Here is a 22,201-nt window from a genome sequence, read left to right as displayed (position 1 = left end):
GTTTCGTTGCTTGGGAATCGCTTAGAACGAGGAAGATTATTCGTCCTTTGTTTCTTACATTTCGCTCACTTCCATGCTTCAGTTCTAGAAGAGTCTGAAGTGAAACACACATGAAAAGACTTAAGCTACTTCATAATTAAAGAATATTTAATTAAAAACAGAATTCTCTCATTGAAAACGCAGGGCCTTTATCAAGATGTCCTATTAGAAAAGAATTACGTGTTAGCGCGAGAAGAGATCTGTTTTCAGTTTCGAATCTGATCATTCACCCTTCATTGGGGGGGGGGGGGGTTACGCAAGAGATCATGGGTGATGGCGTCATCCGACCTCAAGTGTCTGGCATCCCGTCACTTTGATATTAAGGATTAATGAAAAGCAAAACATTGCGATCATAAGCTAGGCATCAACGGTATGGCAACCATACTGAATTTAATGAAAATCTGTCGTCATTCTATAGTTAAAGTTTGTGTACAGACCCACAGCCATAATCATTAAGACGGCCAACGGGGTGACAAATGCAAGAATGGTGACAATGTGATGAAAGTACGCACGTGATCATGTTTACAAATCACAAATTAGTGCATCCGTCGCGTTGGTATTAGCGAATGTATGAAATGTAATAAAAAAATATAAGTTTGTATTTGTCTGCAATGGTCTCGCGTCCATACCAGAGTTTATGCAAATTTGATCAGCCGGTCTTTGGTCATTATCTACATGAATTCCTGGGACCAGCGATTGGCCGTGAAGACTGAACATGCAGACGGACGGACGGACGGACAGAGAGACAGGCATGAAGGCGTGATTAACTTTCAGTCACAATTAGTCAGTATAGTGACTAGCTACGGGCTGGACGGCCGGGGTTCGATCCCCGACGGGGGCAGAGGATTTTTCCTCTAGCCTCTGCGTCCAGACCGGCTCTGGGGCCCACCCAGCCTCCTATACAATGGGTGCCGGGGTCCTTTCCCGGGGGTAAAGCCGGCCGGGGCCTGATGCTGACCACTCACCCCCATCTAGCGCCGGGGTCAAGGAAGAGAGGAGCTATACCTCCTCTCACCCCAAACGCCTACATGGCGTGTAGTGGGACAAACTTTACTTTTACTGGATACGGATATTTTATGGATGTTTTAACCGCAGTTAGAAACATTTATATCCAGCTCTAAAATGCTATTTTAATGATCACATTAATTTTAAAGACTTTCAACACAAGACTGGTTGTTATTTGCACTAATAACAGTAGTAATACGTAGATGATTCTATGCATTTGGGAGTATTTTACAGAATGGTTTCATGACAAAGGCACTTTGAGCTTCAAAACAAGAAGTGGACGACGTTACATGAATTAGTGGCTGATGAACTTTAATATGTCAATTAACACGGCTAATAAGTGGATTATTCATCTGTAATGACTAATTATAAAGCCAAAACGTGAATATATGTACAATGGGAACTCCCACGGCCTACTTAATGACAGCCAACCGTATTACGAGGTAACACGGAATTTGACCACGAAAAATGTTGACAGAAAAGCGGTTATTCTGGTTGCAGAACAAGAGATAACAGGATAATATTAAAATAGATAAAACGGAAATATCCTGTAGTGCCTGGTCTGAACTGGAGATCACTCTGATAACTTACTATGCTGTACTCAGGATGTGTATTGAACTGAAACGAACACAATCGAGGAACAAGGACAAGAATATGACATGCGCAGTTCAGCCCTCATGAGTTCAGCGGGACAAGCTCACAGAGACAAGGCGGGAGGCGAAGTACATGTGAACCGCGCTCAAAGATACTGTCCTGCCTCTCGGCCATTAAGAAGCTGGCGTGATATTGGTCCACGTCAAATCTTTGTTGATCTCTGCGCCGTAAAACGTCGAGCCTTGTGTGGTTAAAACTTGAATAGTTAGTTGTTTGGGAAGTTAATCACTTGGCTCTTTCGTCACGTATTTCGCTTGTTAGATGCATAAATAGTTGGAAAGTTCGCTCCTTAGTCCATTAACCAGATTAATGGCTAGTTACATAGCATTACTACGTTTCACAGTCAGAAACCTGTAGCAGTACTTAACAACGAATGTGAATACTTTCAGAGAAAATAGCGTTTTCAGGGGGCGTCCTAAACGTCGGACTCCCGAAATTAAATAAGCTACAGACATTCACAGCGAGTAACGGAGTTAATATTTTAAGGTTCATGTACCGACACCATTTCAGAGAAGAACAAGATTTATTTCAAAATAAATCTGTGAAACGAGCTTTGCACACAGCCGGTACTTATTCGCTAAACTTCAATCGAATATTAATGCCCTTCATTTCCGTTCGATTAAAAGTTTGCCTGCGCATAATAATCAGCCTGCTCCTTCAGTTTCGCTGAAAGTTTCCTTTTTTTTATTAACGCTACGAGTCCACAGTGATATCGCATTTGACATTTATAATACAAGTTTCAGATACGGAGCAAACCATTTCCATTATTTATACACACACTCCAATTTATTTCAAATAAAAGTGCGTATGAAACCACGCAACAGAAAAGCTCGATATTATAACAAATGCTTTCACATTCAAAATGACATTCGTTTATCTCTTTAAGCCCTTCGTAAATGGGTCCCGAATTAGCTCGGTTATTGAATGTATGTTAGCATTATTATCCGTTATCCATTGTTATCTTATGATGGAATAGTGGAGAACAGGACGAGCTGATCAATCATCTATGGAAACAATTTAATACATCTGTATTTGGCCTAATTCTGAGGGCAAACACGCCCTGAATGTAAGTCTGAAAAAGAACATCAAATTCAACAGTTGAGTGGTTAGCACTCCGGAGACCCTGGGTTCTGGTCTTGGTATAGATGTTGGTCGGTAAGCTTCTTAGAGTAAATTCATGTGATAATATTAAAAAAATAATTCCGCATTTTTTCGCACTGATTATTCTGCATAATTTTCCCGTTCGAGGACACACAAAACTTTCTGTCAGACGGTCATAGAGTTCAGTAAAATTGTTTTGTAACTACAGAAATACTGTTTTGGTATCATCCATTTCCTGGGTCACTGCGGCGCAGCCCCTTGCTGTAACTTGCACGCAACCCGCTTCCTATCTGTTCCGTGAACATACAACTAAGAACGTTGAAAGAAAATTCTTCCATAATAAAGTTCTGCCACACTTAGGGGCGTCCAAATGTTATACTCGTTTATCAATAGCCTGTGGATGAGAAGGAAGAACGAGGACTATTACATATGTGACTACTAAGCAATAAACAATCTTTTAGTAATCATCCTGTATTCTGTTGATATCCAGTGGCACGCAAAATTAAAATTACGCGAAAATAATCTGTTACGAGCGAAAAATACCAAATTATATCATCTACGAAGATGAAGATTACGACGAGGTCCTTTGCCTGTTGACTTACAGACAATTTACCAGTTTTTTCACAAGGACTTGCTTGTTGAAATAAGCGAAGTCCTCCCGTGAAATACAATACGATTTAATTTTTTTTAAAAAATTCTTAAAACGTCTCGAAATCCATCATGTGAATGTTACGAGAGCATTTCCTTATTTTGCAGAGGAAGCCTAAAGTTTAAAAGAGACGTAAAATGAATTGGAACTCGTTTTAACAATTCTGAAATATTTTCTACCGTTTGTTTATGTACTAATTACTTTCTTTTATGTGGAAAGATAGAGTTAATGACCTCAGATTTTCGGTACTTCTTCACCATCTCCCATGTCGTGTGTTTATCTTCGCTTCCTTTCCATCAAAGTCGTCCTCGTCCACCGAATAATCCTCGCGCGTCGACGTAAAACGGCCACGAGGTCTGTGGCAGGTTACGTCGTCATCACTCGGCAAAGAGACCATGTGATCTGCAGTGTGCGTGCGTGCGTGACTCTCTGCCAGGAGGCAGGTGGTACAATGTGTCGGGGGTAACACAGCACAGAAGACAAATTTATGCATGGGGATTCTGATCACAGAGGATGGTCGTGAGCTACAAGAAACTAGGGACTGGAACAGCGTTAATCTAACAGCAATTCGACTAAACAAATATTATTTCTCTAAAGGCATGAGTATATCAAATAATACAAGTTCATGGCACTGTAGACACAATGTATCAAAGTGTCAGGTATCCTGATCAAAATACGACAAAGTTACATACCTTTTTGAACTCACTCGATAAAGCACAGATTTCTCCGCAACGCCTATACTACATGATTTGTTTATTGCAAACCCCTCGATTTGATTACTCTAATTTTACACAGTGAATAATGAAATTCCTGCCACACCATCTTTCTTCAGTCCGTGTTTCTCAATTTGGCTAATATAAAAGACTAAATTTTACACCTAAACCAAATAACGGGTGAAATTATAGTTTTGTGTCCTTTTCGCCTTACGGTTTTACTCAGCACATGGGAAGAATAAAGATTCTGAACTGCACGGTACAAAGAATAGAAGGAATCTAAGATGCTGCTTATTTCATCTCGAATAAAATTTTTATTTTTTTTACCGTCGTCCCCAATTGTGTTTTCAATTCTGAATAAAGAATCAAGATGCGTAATACAAAAAGTGTTCAGTTTTGTCCAATGTTATATACAAGGAAACAAAATATTTCAAATGGTAAAACGTAGGTTTCTGTGTTCGGTGGGTCTTAACAGCTTTGGCGCATAAATGCCATTGTTTAGAAAGGGAGGAGGGTTAATATTTGTTTACTGGTTACGTTCAGAGGGTAAGATCGCTAAAGAAGTCGAGATAAACTGTAACGGAGCCTCTCTGAATTGCTTATATTATTATTTCTTTCGCCGAGTAAATTAAGGTCATCATCATGGAGCAGAAATTTATTTCAAATTTCGTCTTTGTTTTCTGATTTATTTATACTCGAGTACTCCACAGAAAAGCGGAAACGCAGTGCTAAGAAGCATCTCCTTCTTTCATGTTATTATGAACTCTGCTGCTGCTGCTGCTATGTGAAGCGACGCACGACTTCTGACAAGCAGCTTCCAAAAGTCTAAGCAATTCTGACGCCTGGGCCCCGTACCAGATAACCCTCCCTCTGGCCTTTTTCACGGCGATCAACAGCGTCAAAGCCGAGTTAAGGTTTGCGAATCCAGCCCTGTGTCCGTCATCAGGGTCTTTGTCCTACCTCTCCGAGACACTGGCATTACTGCGAAGCGTCTAGGTCCGTCGGCACTTTCATCTTTACGATGCTGCAGCCAATGGGCGAGGCTCGCTCTCTCACGTTGAGGAAACAACACGGGATGTCTGAGAGCAAAGTGCTACGAATATCCGGACCTAAGAGATACGAAGGAAGATGATGTATGAAAGAATAGAAAATAGTGATCTTCACAATTCGCATTCATCCCCTAATATCTTTATCAGGGTGATCACGTGATTGAAAATCAGATGGGAGCGGCGTGTAGCATATATGAGTTGACAAACCCTTGGATAATTTTACCCTGAACCCTGAACGAGCAGAGAAGTTAGGATGTTAAGAACTGATATTAAATTTTTCCATAATGTAGATACTTTATATTACGTCCTCATGTAAAGCGCGGCCCTTAAATATGCTAATATTCTCATCTTAAGCCAGAATCGGCGACCGCGCCTCCTACCAATACAAGAAAGCTACATTTTATATCATTTTATTGTCTCCTTAACAAGGGAGTGGCAACAAAGTTGACGGACACGACATATTCTCAGCAAAACTTCTTCCGTTCTTTATTCCAAACCGAATAACTCGTTTCTTAGTGTCGAAGCGCTTGGTCCACGATGGCGAATTTGCGCTATGCATCACGGCATTTATTTACCGTCTCTTGCCGTCAACTCGATCGTCGACGTAGTGGCTCGCGAAGTGTAATCGACTTGCGGAGGGTGTCTGAGAACCGGTTCGCTTGTCGTAAGCTGTCGGATAACTTTAACGTCACTGTGCGATTCAGAACAGACACCCGGAAGATCGAGAGAGTATTTAGTGAGTTTCTAAGGAAAATGGAGATGAACTTTTTTACGTGGAATCGTTCCGAATGACTTGCCAGTCCCCAGATAGCATGACGGCCAAATTACAACTAATGACAACAAAACTGACGTTTCGACGGAATTCATCACTCCATCCGCATCTGCGGAATTTACCCACAAGTCCACACGTCGTTAAAACCGAGAACGCCAACATCGACACACCACCGGCTCCTTTCCTGTCCCCTCCTTGACACAGTCCATTCGGGCCCACGGCAAAATCCGTCTAAACAAACAGCAAATGCCACGTGCAAACGAAACGTTTCTTTCCAAATCCCCTGTGCGCAAATTTGCGCCCCATTTTTTTGTAGAGAAATTACATTCAGTACAAGAGCTAAAATTATGTTTTTAACAAATTCGTAACTTCTGCTGCAGACCGCAAAGGAGAATCGTTCGTAATTTCGGTTTTATTAACATAATTGTAAACGGATGGACGGACAGCGCCATGATGTCCGACATGTTGGTTTGAAGCCAATAATCCAAACACGCCTCGAGGGCAATGCCGAGTACAGAATTCCCAGTCCGTTCAGCGGAGGGCGCGCGTCGTATTTGCAGCCCTGATCAATTACACGACCGCCTATGAATGAATCACGCAGCAAGCCCTTCCTGGAAAAGGAGTGAAATGCGAGCCCTGTAATTCAAATGGGAAACAAAAGAGAAATCTGGGGCTCATCCAAGCACCGACAGCCTCAACCTTGTTAGACGCAGTTTCAAACTCTGTCGTTCTTTGGCGTTGGAGAGGAACTGGTCTTGTCCTCGCATTCGTCTGGAATAACTCGGTCAGCTACGAATACCTGTCCTGGACCACGTGGAATCTGAACCAAGGGCGTCACTAATTATAAGGATGTGGCCACTCAGCTCTGAGATTGAGAGATTTCCTTCATATTGTGACGTAATCAGGTATTAAACGGATTGGGGGGGGGGGGGTGTCTTCACACAAAACGAATGTATTTGACGTTGTAACGAGTACAATTGATTTTTTCCTGGAAGAATTCCTGACGTTTCACAAATCACGCACCTGATTATCTGGGTATAAATATGTGCTTCAACGTCGTACTGTAGATTCAGCTTCCTGAAGCCTATCGGTAATGCGGCCGCTTTGTCTGTAACTTCACAATCCGCGGACGCAGCTTCTATTTCACAACCAACTGTGGACCAACTCTGCGAAAAGGAACCCAAAAAGTTAACTAATCATGGGCGAAGTTCTGCGCAAGCGCAGGTTAGATCATTCCTGCGTGCGAAACGCATAGTTGGAAAATGTAATAATGGCGCTTTAAGAACTACAACTGAGAAAATAGTTACGGTAATGGAATTTTTCTGGAACCTTGGCTGATGGATGTTTGGGAATTGAACCCTGAAGTGTCGGGATGGCCTTGGATGATGGGCTCTGTGACTTGAGGGGGATCATTTTGGCTGATGGCTTCCGTGATTGCTGTAGGCGGGCCGTGCCACTTTTGAATTACACCCCAGCGTTTGCCTTGGAACAACAAGGAAAAACTCTCAGTCAGATCCTAGTCGAGCATCGTCCTCCTCCATCGGGCACTCGCGGGCGGCCTCAGGACTCTGCGCTTCTATATAAGCCGGAAGCGTTGCATTTGTAAATCAAGCAATCCCGATAATTATGACGGAAAACTGCGTCTTTATTTGCGTGAACTGACAAGACTCTTCCCCCCCTCGTGCAAACTTAACGATAAGACTCTCGAGCCTAGAAATGGCTTATTTTCAACGTTAATTTAAAGTTCACTTACTGATCTCCCAAAATGAACGAACGAATATTTTGTATACTAAGGGGCCTTTTCTCATTATTATTTTTCAAGTTAACTGGTTTGGATTAAACCGGGCCGTTCTGATATCTCCATGACCGCATCTCATAATTAACGAATATTTTGGTAATGGTTCAGCCCTCATTTGTCAAGACTGGCTTTTCATGTTTGTTTGTAAATTATAATCTATAATGTACGTTAAAAACATAATTCTTTCTTCATGTCTGAAAATTCTGTATTCATCTCGTAAAGACTCCGAGCTCCTTACCATAACAAGAGAAATTCTGCTCCTCATTCTTCACAATTGTCTCTCGTATTCGCTGTCCATACTTCAGAGCCATCTGTCAACAGACAAATAACGGTGCTTATAAAATCGTATTTGTGTATCCAGTGTCGTTTAATTTGAGGTGGTTCTTATTATGTTGCGTAAATGGTAGGAATTCAGACAACTTCTCGTTCCTATCAAATTTTAAATATGAAATATTACGTCCCACGTAATTAAAGCTACTTAACCGGACTGGTATTTGAAATTCTATGATCAATATGTCCTAGATGTCATGTTCCCACAAACGCCATTGTTTGATCATCTCTAATACCCCCCATACATTTGACACTGACGCTTTAACCAAAGCATAACAACATTCTCACTCCAAGAATTCATCCGAAACGTCGGCTTTCAGGCGCAGGGACCTCCTTTCCTTTCTGTAGGCGTCTCCTGCATCGCTGATCTGTGTCTGCGATTCATTCGAGTCATTTCCATTCAATGTCCAGTCGCATCGTAAAAAATGAACACTTCTCCACAAACTTTACCGCCCTGCTACAAAGTCCTCATCATACAACTGCAAAGTATTACCAATATCATGTTCATACAGCCCGTGTCTGAAGTATATTTGAATAAACGGTGTTTCGGGGGTAAGTTTTATCGCCGTCTTCGGTGAGCTGTATCGAAAGATTATTCTTGTAATACCTGATTACTGATGACGATTGGCATCGGAGCCACGAACGACTGAATATTAGGCAACCTTGCCAGTCACTAGAAAACCGGAGGAGTGTCAGGGTACTCAGTTCGATTCTAACCTAAAACCAATGAATTATAAATAAAAAATAAGTCGTATCGGTTAATAAGAATCAATCGATAAAATATTTCGAACGTCCGTCAGGCAGCATCGACCACTGTTGAGGCCTTTGACAAGAACGCCGTTTCCGCTCGGAGAGTATAGGGTTCAGGAAGGAGTCAGTGACAGAGAACCGTGAATCCGAAGATTGATGCGGTCAGTACGTTTGGAAGAGACAAGACTGGCTACAAAGCGACAACTCGCAAGACAAAGGACGAGGGGAGGAGGAGGAAGGCTTCTAGTGAGAATTACAGCAGGACGACACACCCACGCTCAAAATACATTAGGCCGACAGAAAGAAGTAGAAACAGTCGTCGTCCTCGCCATAAAATGTTCGGCCGCCCTGGGGGGTGTTGGGGGGGGGTGTTCGCAGGAGACCCTCGTTCCCTACGACGGCGGAAGGTTTATTTTCTTCACTGGTGTGATCGAGCTGTTTAAACTTTTACAGCTGGAAGACGAAGAATGAGGCGGGAAAGTGACCGGGTAGTAGGTATGAATCCGACAGGAGGCGGGATCGAGCTACTTGAAGCCAGTCACTACATCGGTAGAGTATTTATATTCAAAGTATGAGGGAAATCACGAAAATTTATTGCAGGATGGGCGACAGCTGCCTGAAATCACTCGGTTATACGAGCACTAAGATTCTGTATGTGAGACATTTTGTGTAACAAAATTTGATGACGCATTCCAATGGCAACTTCACCCAGAATTCTGAATGGCTTCTCTCCTGGTCCCGTGTCCTTGGCAGGTCGACTAACGATTCATAGACGCCTTCCTTATTTTAAAATAAGGATCTATCCTATGGTCCTATCATACGGTGTAATCTTACCCTCGTAAATTAAGACAAATTGACGGATTACGGTGAAACCTGGCATGTACACAATGCCACTGGAATTTAAATTTAAAAATAATTCAATAAGTTGTTCATTGTGCCGCCTTTCGAACTTGTGAGCTACGAGAAAAGACGATTTGGGAGGCCTAGGCGTAGGTGGGAGCGTAATGTTAAAGTGAATATTAAAGAATAAGATGGGAAGTTGTGGGTTGGATTCGTCTGGCTCCGGGCAGCGGACGTGTCTCGAAAACTTCGCTCTGTTGTTTCAGTAACAGTTAAGGTTAATTAGAGTATAAATTGAATAGTTCCAAGTCCAGCGGCCATAAACACCCAATCACTAGTCCAAGAAATCTCAGTCTGACTTCATGGACAACGAAATACCACTGCGATAACCTGTCGAATGTGAAATTTACACTGCACCCAGCGGCACTAGACCCTGAGTCGTAACTGAGTCATACGGCCAACACTTAACCTGCCTTATCCTCGCAGAGAGAATCGATGTTTTCAAAGAAGCTCCCTCTCCAAATCAAAGAAAGGTACAGCCACGGACAGAGAGGCCGGGCCATCGGCATCGGTGCAGATGTCACTGCTGGTACACGCGCGCTTTAAGATCCGCCACTGAACGGCAGAATTAATTTCTTAACAACAAAAACTTCTAGTCGTACTTGTCAAAGACGACTGGCAGAATGCCCGTCCGTATGAAACAATTCGCATCTCATTTACAAAATGTTGGTTATTTTTTTTTATTTTCCTATGAAAAATCCATCAATACAATACAACTTTGTTTCCACTCAGACAAAAAAAGTTTTAGGACGATAAACAGAAGCGCTGAAGACGTTTGATTACTTCTGCGACAAGCACGAAGTCTATCGAAGGCGTCGGACAAGAGTTGGACAGAAATTACGTAATTCACTCCGTCGTGAAAAGCTGGTGGTCGCTAAGCTTGTCAATAAATCGTCCCTCTCCTATGGAACTGGAAAGTTCATTACTCTTCGCGCGAACCCCCCTGTGAACAAATAAGGAAGGACTTGGCGAGCGGAATTATTCTCCTGTCCACGCACTTTGCATGCCTCGAAGGACAAACGAGAAAGGACGAGAACTACAAAGGAGAAAACGCATTGCGTCTAATATGGATGTGACGCGGGTGGCTTCTGGAAACGTCTCCTGCTTTTGTTCCTAATGTGTGTATTAGATTAAATTGCTGTTCAGGGTGGAGTACATTGGCCTCTAAACGACTCTCGCTCGGTCGCTTAGCAGAGGCTCTGTGTATCTTGCACTAGGGGTAACGAGCGTCGAAATTCGATTTAAACAAACAAACCTCGCACGATCCATGACGAGAAGCTATTACCGCACTCCTTGAGAATATAAAATTGCAACTAGGAATTGAAAACTTTCCCGAAAATGCCACACGCAAGGGAAAGGAGGACAGCTTGCACGTTTGCTAGAACAGAAAAATTGTTCACGTTATGTTTCTCCTATTCCAAAGAGTATTTTACTTTGCGTTCTTATTTTAATGACTGAGTACTTACTGCAGAATATGAGCCGGGATAGTTCAGTCAGTATAGTGACTAGCTACGGGCTGGACGGCCGGGGTTCGATCCCCGACGGGGGCAGAGGATTTTTTCCTCTAGCCTCTGCGTCCAGACCGGCTCTGGGGCCCACCCAGCCTCCTATACAATGGGTACCGGGGTCCTTTCCCGGGGGTAAAGCCGGTCGGGGCGTGATGCTGACCACTCACCCCCATCTAGTGCCGAGGTCAAGGAAGGGAGGAGCTATACCTCCACTCACCCCAAACGCCTACATGGCGCATAGCGGGACAAACTTTACTTTACTTTACTTACTGCAGAATATAAGGATTTCACAGCTTTTATGTCTTAATTTGCTCTCCTTCTAATGTTAAGATTTAAACAATTCAAAATTACTACAAATTAAATTTCCATTTCTAAGCTATTCCTTGAAAGTCGTGAAAATGTTATCTAGTTCAAACATTTCTGATTAAAGATGAAAAACCTTTGAAAATTTCACTTTTATTTCATCATAACCGGGTTTATTTATTTGAGGAGGATAATATTAAGATAGATCTTAGGGAGGTCGGCTGTAAGGATAGTAAATGGAAGGAGTTGGCTCAGGATCGAGTCCGATGGCGGGCTTTTGTGTCGTCGGTGTTGGACCTGCTGGTTCTGCTACCAGGGAGTTAGATGGAACACTGAAACCTTCTTTACACCTGCGCTCTGTAGTCACAGTAACCACGCTTAGTTACCTTGCAGAACAAATGACACGCCTTTCCGGACAACACGTGTTTGTGACGAGTTCCTGACTCGACAGTAAAGGATAAGAAACCTCTGACATGAGAACAGACGTTGATAAATTGGTGCCAAAAACGGTGGAAGGCTTCTCACTGATATTCTCACATTCTACACATTATTGCAAATTAAGTCCTAAAAAATTATATTAATATTTTCTATTGCATTCATTCTGCTTCGCCACTTGGGTTTGAGGCCAGCGCGGTTTTCGTACAAGAAATATTGTTCGCCGCTGATTTAGAGGAACAGATATAAATAATTCTAAACAATTGTATCAGCAAAGGAAAATTTATGGTCTGATGTTAGTTTCTATCTGAACTAAAATTCGCGGGATTAAAAAACCGGGGTTCTTCCGGGGGGGGGGGGAGACGCTTTCGTTAACAAATTAAGAACAGTTGTTCTGTGGTAATTAATAGTGTCAAGGTAAATGCATCATACAGCGGGCTGAGCAGAAATTATCACCGAAAAGAACTTTGAAACTAGAAGTGTTTTTTGTGCGATGGATGAACTTTGCCTTTGGGATGGCCAAAACCGTTACAACTGTCTCTTCCTTCCAATACGGATCATTTATTGAACAAAGGGAAAGAAATTCGATACGACTTTGAAGTTCCCGAACTAGTGAATATTCTGATTCTGAGCTCTGGGTTATGAGAAGCGGACGCACCTCGTGGTTATTTCATACACTTTCTCTGTGTTCCGTTAAGATATTTACTTTTCTCTCGATACATTATCACCGCCTTTAAAGACCAGAACAGCTGTTTCCTGCTATGTACGAGTAGAGCAAAATTCTGACCATTCCTCCGTCGAATTTGTCTTAATTCGTAGAACAACGTGTTTTACTGTTAATGCTTCAAATATCTCCAAGTCGAATCCCGAATGGCGCAGTGAGTGAGTTTTACTGGGGCCTTTGTCAGTCCCTCCAGAAACATTCCGGGACAGCACGGCCTGCCTTCAAATATGCCACGACCACATCCTTTCAAATCCCTTGTCTGCCTATCGCTCATTGCATCATAATTTATTTCAGGCTTCATTAACACCTGAATTTAAGGAATGGTCCTTAAATAACCTATCAATAAATCAAAAAATCATTCATGAAGAGGGAGAGAATTTAAAATGACTACCGGAACTCGAATTTCAGCTTCAGATGCGTTAAACCGACGTCCCACTACGCCAAATTTGCGTTTATTCCAGCCCGAAGTGAATTCCCGAACGATCTCCATTACGCATTAATACAAGCTCCAGTTATCCCTCGATGAATTAAGAGCATCCGAGGTTGTAATGATGTTTGAGGAATACCGAAAATACGTATTATACGCAATGTTCGTTAGGTGTTACATCGAAATGTTTCTGTGAGTGGGCAAGTACGAAAATCCCCGAGAAAATCAAGTCGGTGGGATTTATTTCCGGAGTCCGGCTGCGTCACGATCTTAAGACAAGGGAAATTACGAATACATTTTTCTCTGCGGATAAAAAAATATGGCCCGAGAAAGCCCGAAACGTTCTATTTCACATTGTATTGCTACAGCCTGCACCAGATCCAGACCTTGACCCGTGCTGACCTCTGTTCGCAAGTTCTCCACTAGGAAATTCTCCTTCCCATTAACTCTGTTCCCTCATTTTTCACGCACTTCGCTCCGGGCATCCAGACACCGTCTCCTCTCTGATACCACTTGTATTTCCAAGGCACCATCACCTCGGTTCTCGAACGCAAATTCCATTTTAATGTCGTCACGGGCGCCTTTAATTAATTTTTTATCTCCAAATATAAGCTTCAAGACATCGTGGCGGATGACAGATGTATTTCTGCTCGCCATTCTCTTTTGTGTGCAAATGAACTCCGGTTAGGCTCTGCTGACGGAGACAAGCGAAGTACAGAACATCGGAGGCGATAAATATGCCGTCTCTTACATCCACAGTTTTAATATCACTTCCTTTAGCCCTCGCGACTGCGCGTGACTTTTCACTTACCCCCACCCCCACCCCTTCAGATATCAGGCGATTTTATAACTCGCCCCAGTTTTTGGTCGTAAGAAATGGAAAACAGCGACGTCACTATGTTCAACGATTACGCGTGTCTTGCTTTGAGAAATTGGCATAAATGCCACGAGTTCTAAAGCGAGGAGCCTTGGACAATATTCGTGACTGGGAGCTTGGTGATGCTCATTTGTGACAGTGACAATCAAGAATTTTACGATGGATTGCGCATATAGATCGGACGGAAGAAACACGAAATGCGTACAGAAAACTTTGGAAATGCATTTCTTATTTCGAAGACCGAAACCTCTTTCAAATTTATCACGAGACTGGCAGGCTGCCGTAGATAATTTATTGAGAAATTCACGGGAATTTGTTAAAATGGCCAGACACTGACTTAAAATAGCGCACATAATACTTTATCGTGCACTGAAACTGAACTACAAAAACATACGTGGGAGGGTCGCAGATTAGGAACCACTGATTCCAGTCTCCATCTTGTGAATATTCGGCTCCATTCCGGGCTCGGAGGTTGGTTGCCCTGAATGGCTTCTGGGCAGATCTTGAAATCTTACATTCCAATCTTCACTACAGTTTCCTTCCATAATTCTTATTATTCCTCAAAATCATCTCACATTCAACGTTATATAACACACAGAGATCAGTAAACGTTGTAAGCAAGACAGGCTATAAAATATTAATCCACGTCTTTTTACAAAAGAGTCGAACATCCTTGCGTTATATAGCAGGACAATATCATGCTTAAATGAGGTAGCCTATTTGTCGAAGACCTGATAGTTACTCAGCTGTCCTGAACATTCCCTTCTTGTACAGAGCCGAAATTTCACTATAATCAGCAGTCTCCTAACCTAACCTAGCAACAGAGTTAGACGTATCATGCAATCTACGCTAGTCGTACCTTTCTTTCGACTTCCCTATTAAAATTTTGTAAGCATTTCTGGTCTCTCTCGTGTGAGGAAGATTCCCCATTAATCACATCGTCCTTACCTAAACGAAACCAGGTGAAGAGTACGAAGCAGGAATCTCTTGGGGGTTACTAAATTCTTCGCCTTTGTCCATCGTCTGGAATCTGACGTTCTTCTTGAACACCAGACGATGGACGAAGTCCACGAACCCTTTAAAAGCGACGAAGCTCTTCGCGTGGCAATGTTCATGTTCCAGGAACCAAATTTCCCGCTTTAAACAGAGAGATTCTTCCAGTCAGCCAGTCACAAAGCCTTGCTGCAGTCTTTCCTCAACGTAATCCCGCACAGCTCAGCTTATTTACTGTAAATGACACGCGTTTAATTTTGTCCTTTGTATTTGCCTTTAGTGCAGCTTTCGCAGAAGACATCTCATAACACACAGAAGTAAAAGGATAACGCTTGTAATCCCTTCAGCCGCGTTCTCTGGAACTCGCAAAATGGAGGTGGGGGGTCGCATTTTGGGCGGACAGCCCTGCCACGCAAATGCCCCCATCAGCTGCCACTCGCTCGATTAACACCGGCCATATTGGCGAACAGCTGGTATTCATGCTAACTCAAAGCGCTGACCTGGCATATTTGTGGTACAATTTCCGTACTCCTGTCCCATGTCAACATTCAGTCATCTGAGCGTCGGTCCTTCAGCTGCACACTTTAATCGCTGCTTGTTTCACGACGGCATCGCACTTATTCTGAATAACGCCTCGAAACCTAAGTTGCATTTCACATGGTTTGATCGGAAGCTGGTTGAAGTTATATCCTCACGAGATCTGCTGCAAATTTACTGACATATTTTCGTACTGATTTCATTTTCGACATCAGTGGACTCGATAATTAAAACTGAGTTACTATTCTAACTTCATGGGTGTGACAAATAAAATGTTCTCGGGCTTTCATCCATGTTAAATGGTCGAAACCTGTCGACGTTTCCTTCTCTGTCCCTATCCTCGGGCAAAATATTACTACAGCGAAGAAATCGAAGCCAGTGGGGAGGAATGGGGAGGGGGTGTACGCGGAAAACGGGTATACAGCAGGTCTCAGGGTACAATAAAGAAGAGACCTGATGCAGCCGACACAGAACGAAAGTGACGTAGGAGACCACGGTCTATGAGCACGGTAGCCAACTTTCCGGTCCCAAAAAGAAGGGGAATTTTGAAGATGTCTGTCTTCTGTGTTTTTGCGGCGTGTAGTCTGGTGGTAGTTCACCGCCGTTTCAGAGGTCCCTAATCGCCCTGATGTTGGACGAAGCAAGGAACTCCGAAACGGCGGTAAACTTCTGCCAGACTACACGGCGCAACAACCCAGAAGACATCCAACTACGGACGCACCGCCGTGAAAACCTAAAATCTTACGAGGAATTATTTTGAACCAATGGACGACCATCCACCCCGTTCGATTCACAGCTACACATTCGTTTCTTACGGTAAAATTGCAAGGTGAAATCTTAAAGCCAATAACGACGCCGCCAACTTCAAAACGGCAAATCCAGGAATTCGGGTTCTACTCGTTTTGCCACTTCTTCCGACTGGCAATCGTAAAGGAAAATTCTCTGTACTTGTGCCACTCTTGGTCCATCGCAGTGCATGGCTGTGACACCACACGTGGGTTTGGAACACGGTGTCAGCTTGCGGCGCGTCTCGTCCATATTTCACAAGGGCGTCCGTTCGCTGTGCACGGCTTTGAGCCTGGGGCCCAGTCTCAAAAAAGAAACCGTCTCTGAGGATCCTCGTACGTGTGGTTATGTACCGAGGTGATATCCGTAATAATGGCGCCGAGATCTTCACTGTAATGGACAGTTTGCATTTTATAAATGCCCTGTTTCGTGTCTTCTGTGTCGCTGGTAAGGAGATAATCACAATGCAGTATCACTGTTAGTATTAATCTTCGCTGTCCTTCGCTAATATTTACGAAACAGAGAACGCCAGTAAGGTAAAACATCGATACGTCCTGCACAGCGTGAAGCCAGTAATTTTAAAATATAACAAACAATTAAAAATCTAACGTGATTATAAAGATTGCCTTCGTTAGCATTCGTAAATAAGGATGCCATTTTTACCACCGACTGAAATCCATCCATCGCTGAACGACTGTTTTATTCTTTTATTTTGGCAACTGACAGGCAAACTTCGTACTTCGGAGCATTGAATCTTAAGGAAAAAAAAAAAACACCCGCGACTCCAGACGTTTCAAGTGACCGACCGGTTCAGGGGTCTCGTGCAATGTAGCTTGAAAACGACCTAGTCTTCTCCTAACTCCATGAATATTCTTCTCTTTTTCTTGGCTAGCCTGTGGAACGCCAAAGACTTTTGGAGCCAACCCATCTACGATTTCTCTTTAGAAACTACGACAGATCCACCAGATTCTCCTACTGAAACACAAAACTGATAAAAAAGGTAGGAGAGGTGTGCACTGTACATTATACGCATGTTCCAGTGGCATATCGAATGGCTGTGATATTAAATAGTTCACTGACAGACCACCATATTTTCAGCTGAAAGGCATGGCAGACAGACAGACAGATAAATAAAAGGTGCCCAATAGGCGTTCTTCGCTAATTTTAAAGCAGAAGGAACTATTTAAAAGTTCTTTGGTTGTGTTCAATTGAGTTGTGACATAATCATGGTCAAAGGTGGGAAGTGATGAAGGGAGCTTCAGGGTCTTAGCTGTCGATGGTCCCGGAATGGCGTTATCACGGAGGATGACAAATGGTTCAGTTGGCCATTGATAGATGGCAGTACTATCTGTTTGTGTGATCTGAGGTTCTGACGGCGGTGGCAACTAGTGTTCTTTGGGTTCGTAGTCCGATTAACAGTTTTGGGTCTGTGGGTTCGCGGGACAAAGCACACCGCCATTTGCCACAGAGTCAAGATATTGCTGTACAAATGTAGCTGTAGCGCAGAACGTGGAATCGGTTCCAAAACGATTGGTCACTGACTTTGTTAAACGAATTGAAAAATGAAGAAGAAACCGCACGGGAAAGCAGAGGCAAACGTCCCGACGTTTCGACCTCTGCATTAGACGCGAGTAAGTTGTAAGAGTCTGCTGTATCCCAGGTGGTGAGAACGTCTATTGGAATCTGAACCAGCGTCGCAACAAACTATTTCTAGCCACTTCGCTCATCTGAGACCGATTATTTACATGCGAAATGGAGACCGAGCTGGGAGTTTTACTCTTGACGAAATTCCCACAGCTTTTATCATGTATTTTATATGGCCCATCTTCTCTTCCATTAGCCATTCGCCCTTTCACGCCCGCAGTCTCTGAGCTGGAATTACACGGATGAGTACCTATGAATAAAACCGCGAAAACTGCACCAAAGAACGATGTTCTCCGAATCAAGACACATATTAAAATGATGTTAGAGAATGGTGTCTGAGGGTGTGGACTAAACTGCACTGCCACAGGATAGCATCCACAGGCAAGAGGTGGTTGAGTCTCTCAAGTTCCACAAAGAATGGTTTGACCAACTGAGGAACTACAAGCTTCTGGAAAAAAAGGCCCTTTCTCCATGGAGTTAGTGACAACGGAGTTGATTTGGGACCACTGCTGTCTTTACAGAGTGAAGGTCGCTGTTGAAAAATATATGCAAAATAAAAAGTTCAAACATTATCAGTTCAGAATAAAAAGTGTCACACAGAATTGTTTTTCCACGCATGGAAATGAATGTGGACAACACACTGATCACTAGATATAATCACTATTAGGTCCATACAAAATTTAATTAAATATACCATCGAATTTCATCACTAATGTTGATTTCCCGATAAATCAACGCAACTTTCCTTCGGCGTAAGCAAACAGAATGCGTAACGCGTTTGTGTGCAGCGCTGCAACCGGCAGCGAGCGACAATATTCTGTACTTGTTTACAAAATTCCAAACATACCTCAGCGGTCACAAAAGGGAAACAGCGAAATACCAAAAAATCTGTGATACATAACTAACAGGCCTAGGGCCCACATATTTTGTACCGGACACGAAATAAAATTTATACCGTGGGCCTACCACACGTTCTGTTAATCGAATACAATGCTACGCATAAAATACAGTGAATCGTATTCACCGTGTTACAGAATAATACAGCAATACATTAATTGTGGAATAGCAGCTTAAAACAGGCCACGACGGCTTGCTTTCACAATCCTCCCACTTTAATTGTTACTCACTCTGTTAACTGATGCTGTATCAACCCTGATTTATAGAACGCGCAGGGTAAACATACGTACTTTGAGTTCCTTGTTTAACGATGCTTTTTCAACTGTAAGCTATTACGTTGCTCTGTTGTGTTCAATAATCTTAAATTGTATTAGCGTGCTTTAAGGCAACTTTTAATCCACATAAATTCTGGAGGGATTCGGAGAAACGCGGGAACTGATCGACCGGGATTAAAACAGCGGGGCTAACCAGTTAACGGTGACGTTCATTCATTAATGTGCGACCATTTTTTCATTTTCAAAAAAATGCGGAGTTGTGTTTCGCAGAAACGATGTTTGAGTGTGTTAACTGAAGAAACTCGAGTTTCACACAATTTCTTTGCTGACCTCCATACAAAGCTGCCCTCTCCTTGTTCTGTAAAGCGCCTGCACTGAGGAAGAACACGTCTTCATCTGCCAGTCCTCATTCCTCACTTCTGAAACCTCTGACGTCAGTTTCGGTAAAAGTTTTAGCAAAATCATTTTCTACCAGCTTCTGGCCCACATAATCCCTCATGAGCTAAAAATCTCCAAGTACAGAAATGGATGTAAGACAACATACTCAGCTCTTGTTTTGATACGGCAAACTATTTGGAAAACTTTTCGGTGTGATGCACGTTTTATGACACAAAATAAGAAAAACTTTGTGCTTCTCGCCTACTGCTGATTCGGCTTCTTGGGTTCTGCCATCATGAAAAAAATAATGGGCGAACTTTGTAAATCATGCGGCTACTCGTTACGCTCACTCACTTCATCTTTGTGAGGAAGAAATTTTTCTTGGGAAATTTGTTTGCAAGCATTTGTAATTTGGGTCTTATAAATGTTAAACGAACTGAACTGAATCACGACAAGCTTTTGTCACGCGTAAAAATATTCCTTAGTAACAGCTATATCTTTCTTGTACAAACAAATATTTATTGACTTACTCAGCTCAGTATTTCGCTACTGCACGGTGCCTTCAGATGTTTCAACTTATGAAAATGGTCTGAGAATTAATCGATCAACCACAGACGCTGGCTTCAAGTGTTCAGCAACACACTGTTAACATTTCAGAAATCGTTTAATAACAAGAACTCAAATTGCAAAAAAAGTATGAACTGCAGGCTCTGACCCTGCCCCCGGTCACTCCCCACCTTCTCATGTTCCCCCCCAACCCTACTTTCTTCCCATTCCTATCCATCCCCCACTTTAGGAACACTGGAATGACAATGCGGAGGAGGACAGGAGCCAAATACGCACTTGAACAAAACAGCTGACGCGTTGTGACGTGGCTTTATCAGGAAACAATTTAGGACATCTCTCTTCGGAACATGTGCTTGGTAAATCTCCTAATTTTTTTTTACATTTCTGTGGATTTCTTTGCATTATCTTCGCTGCTATTGCCAACACAGGCGGCTTACATTTCCCTGTCGTAGGAAATTACAGACACTGACCTGTCCATTCTGTGCTATATCTGCGGTCCGTGTTGACAGAAGACTTGAGGCAGCTCTGGCTGGAATGTGATCAACTACAGAACATCTGACACAAATTAAAATGCTGATGTCTCCTGTAAACGAAAGTATTATCATAGCTGTGGATTGTTTTCCGAAAAGAGTGTTTTGTTTTATTATCCGAAGGACTTTAAAATGATCACGGACGCATCCATTTTCATTAACTTTCATGACAGAAACTATTCAGGTTTTAAGTTGTTGATACACTTTTAGCAGAGTCATCTACCAATAATAACAAATTTCCAACTGTAATGGGGGGCTAAAATTTTTTGTAACGCTGTGGGCTAAGAAATGATCGGACTACATCAAAAATAATACGATGAACGTTTCAGAACGAGTATTACTGGCAATTCAAAAACATTCCAGAATCAAGAAGTCTTCAGAAACAACGATCCTTTAGTGATGCCACAGAATTCCACAGACGTTCATGGCTACTTATATCGAAACTAATCTTATTTCCATTTCAGCTTAATGATACCATATTTATCTTGTCGTAGAAGACCGCTTTATCGACGTTCCAGAGAACCAAAATAAGTCCCAAATGAACAAATAGCCGTCTGATGCCGATATTTGGAGTTCCCGCTCACGAGGCAGTGAGCAATTCTTCGATCTGACTGGTAATTTTATCGGGAGTCAGAAGAATTCGGAGCCAGAGTTCACGAGAAACAGATACAAGCTGTAATAACAGACACAACGTAGAGGTCACAGCATGGAAAGTATGTTTGAAGAGGCTCTCATTTCTTACGAGGGTCAATTGGCCAGTTGTGGTCTTTCGGGTTGGGGAGGGGGGGGCAGTCCTAAATTTGGAGCAACATTTTCGTACCAGACGTTGATCCTCACCTACAATTCCACATGACATCACAGCCCACAAGTCCACCATCGCTGTTTTCCTCCGTGCGGTCCAAAGTGTTTCGTTTCGCCTTCGAGCTGATCATTTGGAAGTTCGTCTGGAAAATGCCCTCGCGTCTTCTGAAACCCTCTTCCCCGCTCAACGTCCTTCTGACGTTTCCCTCCATCTTCTGCTTATTCATCCCGTCTCCCCCTTCTGGCAGTCTAATTTCTTTCTCTCTGCTTTTAAATCTGACGATCTTTTTTATAAATTCTACGTCTCTCCGCCGCTGTGCGTCTTGTAACCGCTATTCTTGACAGCCTTAATCTTCCCCTTTATGAAGCATTTCCCAAAATCCCACCTCACAATGCCATTCGTTATCATATCCAGGAAAGTTAAATTCCTGCAAAGCGCATTTCCGCTCTCTGAGCTGACAGCATCCCCTCTGGACCAACGGTGCTTGATCTTGCTTAATCCCGCAAAAAATTAAAATTCATGTTTCATTTTCTTCATAATAAAATTATCATGCATTAATTATTTCGTTTAAAAGACACCAAGTCTCATTGCAGATTATATAAAGAACAATTAACTGATTAAAAATCACAGTTTTTATGGAAACTAAAGTTTAATTATCGTGTTAACAATAGCCAACTATTGGGCCCCGTCCAATACAAGCGCACACTGCTGCCACTACACTAAATGCTCAGCTAATTCTCGGCGTTTCTGCTATCACA

The 22,201-nt window shown here is 42.7% G+C and overlaps 1 protein-coding gene across 4 annotated transcripts in view; it reads right to left on the bottom strand.

Moving 5' to 3' along the window:
- Positions 1–2,114: 2,114 nt before the first annotated feature.
- LOC147871784 (uncharacterized) overlaps positions 2,115–22,201 on the bottom strand; it is a 209,322-nt gene continuing 189,235 nt past the window's right edge. For 3 of the 4 annotated variants that reach the window (XR_015538313.1, XR_015538312.1, XM_087360164.1), the window contains 2 exons: positions 8,019–8,091; positions 2,115–7,148 (listed from right to left, as the gene is read on the bottom strand). Coding sequence is in view for 2 of the 4 variants with exons in the window: in XM_087360164.1 (XP_087216290.1) it covers positions 7,126–7,148; positions 8,019–8,091 (96 nt within the window). In the remaining 2 variants the exon portion in view is untranslated. The other variant, XM_087360163.1, reaches the window with a different exon arrangement.

This window comes from Zootermopsis nevadensis, unplaced genomic scaffold, assembly GCF_977971745.1.
Source record: "Zootermopsis nevadensis isolate Lab colony 2312 unplaced genomic scaffold, Znev_1.0 Znev_ptg000039l, whole genome shotgun sequence".
NCBI classification, from domain to species: Eukaryota; Metazoa; Arthropoda; class Insecta; order Blattodea; family Termopsidae; genus Zootermopsis; species Zootermopsis nevadensis.
This window is presented reverse-complemented; position numbering and strand designations above follow the sequence as displayed.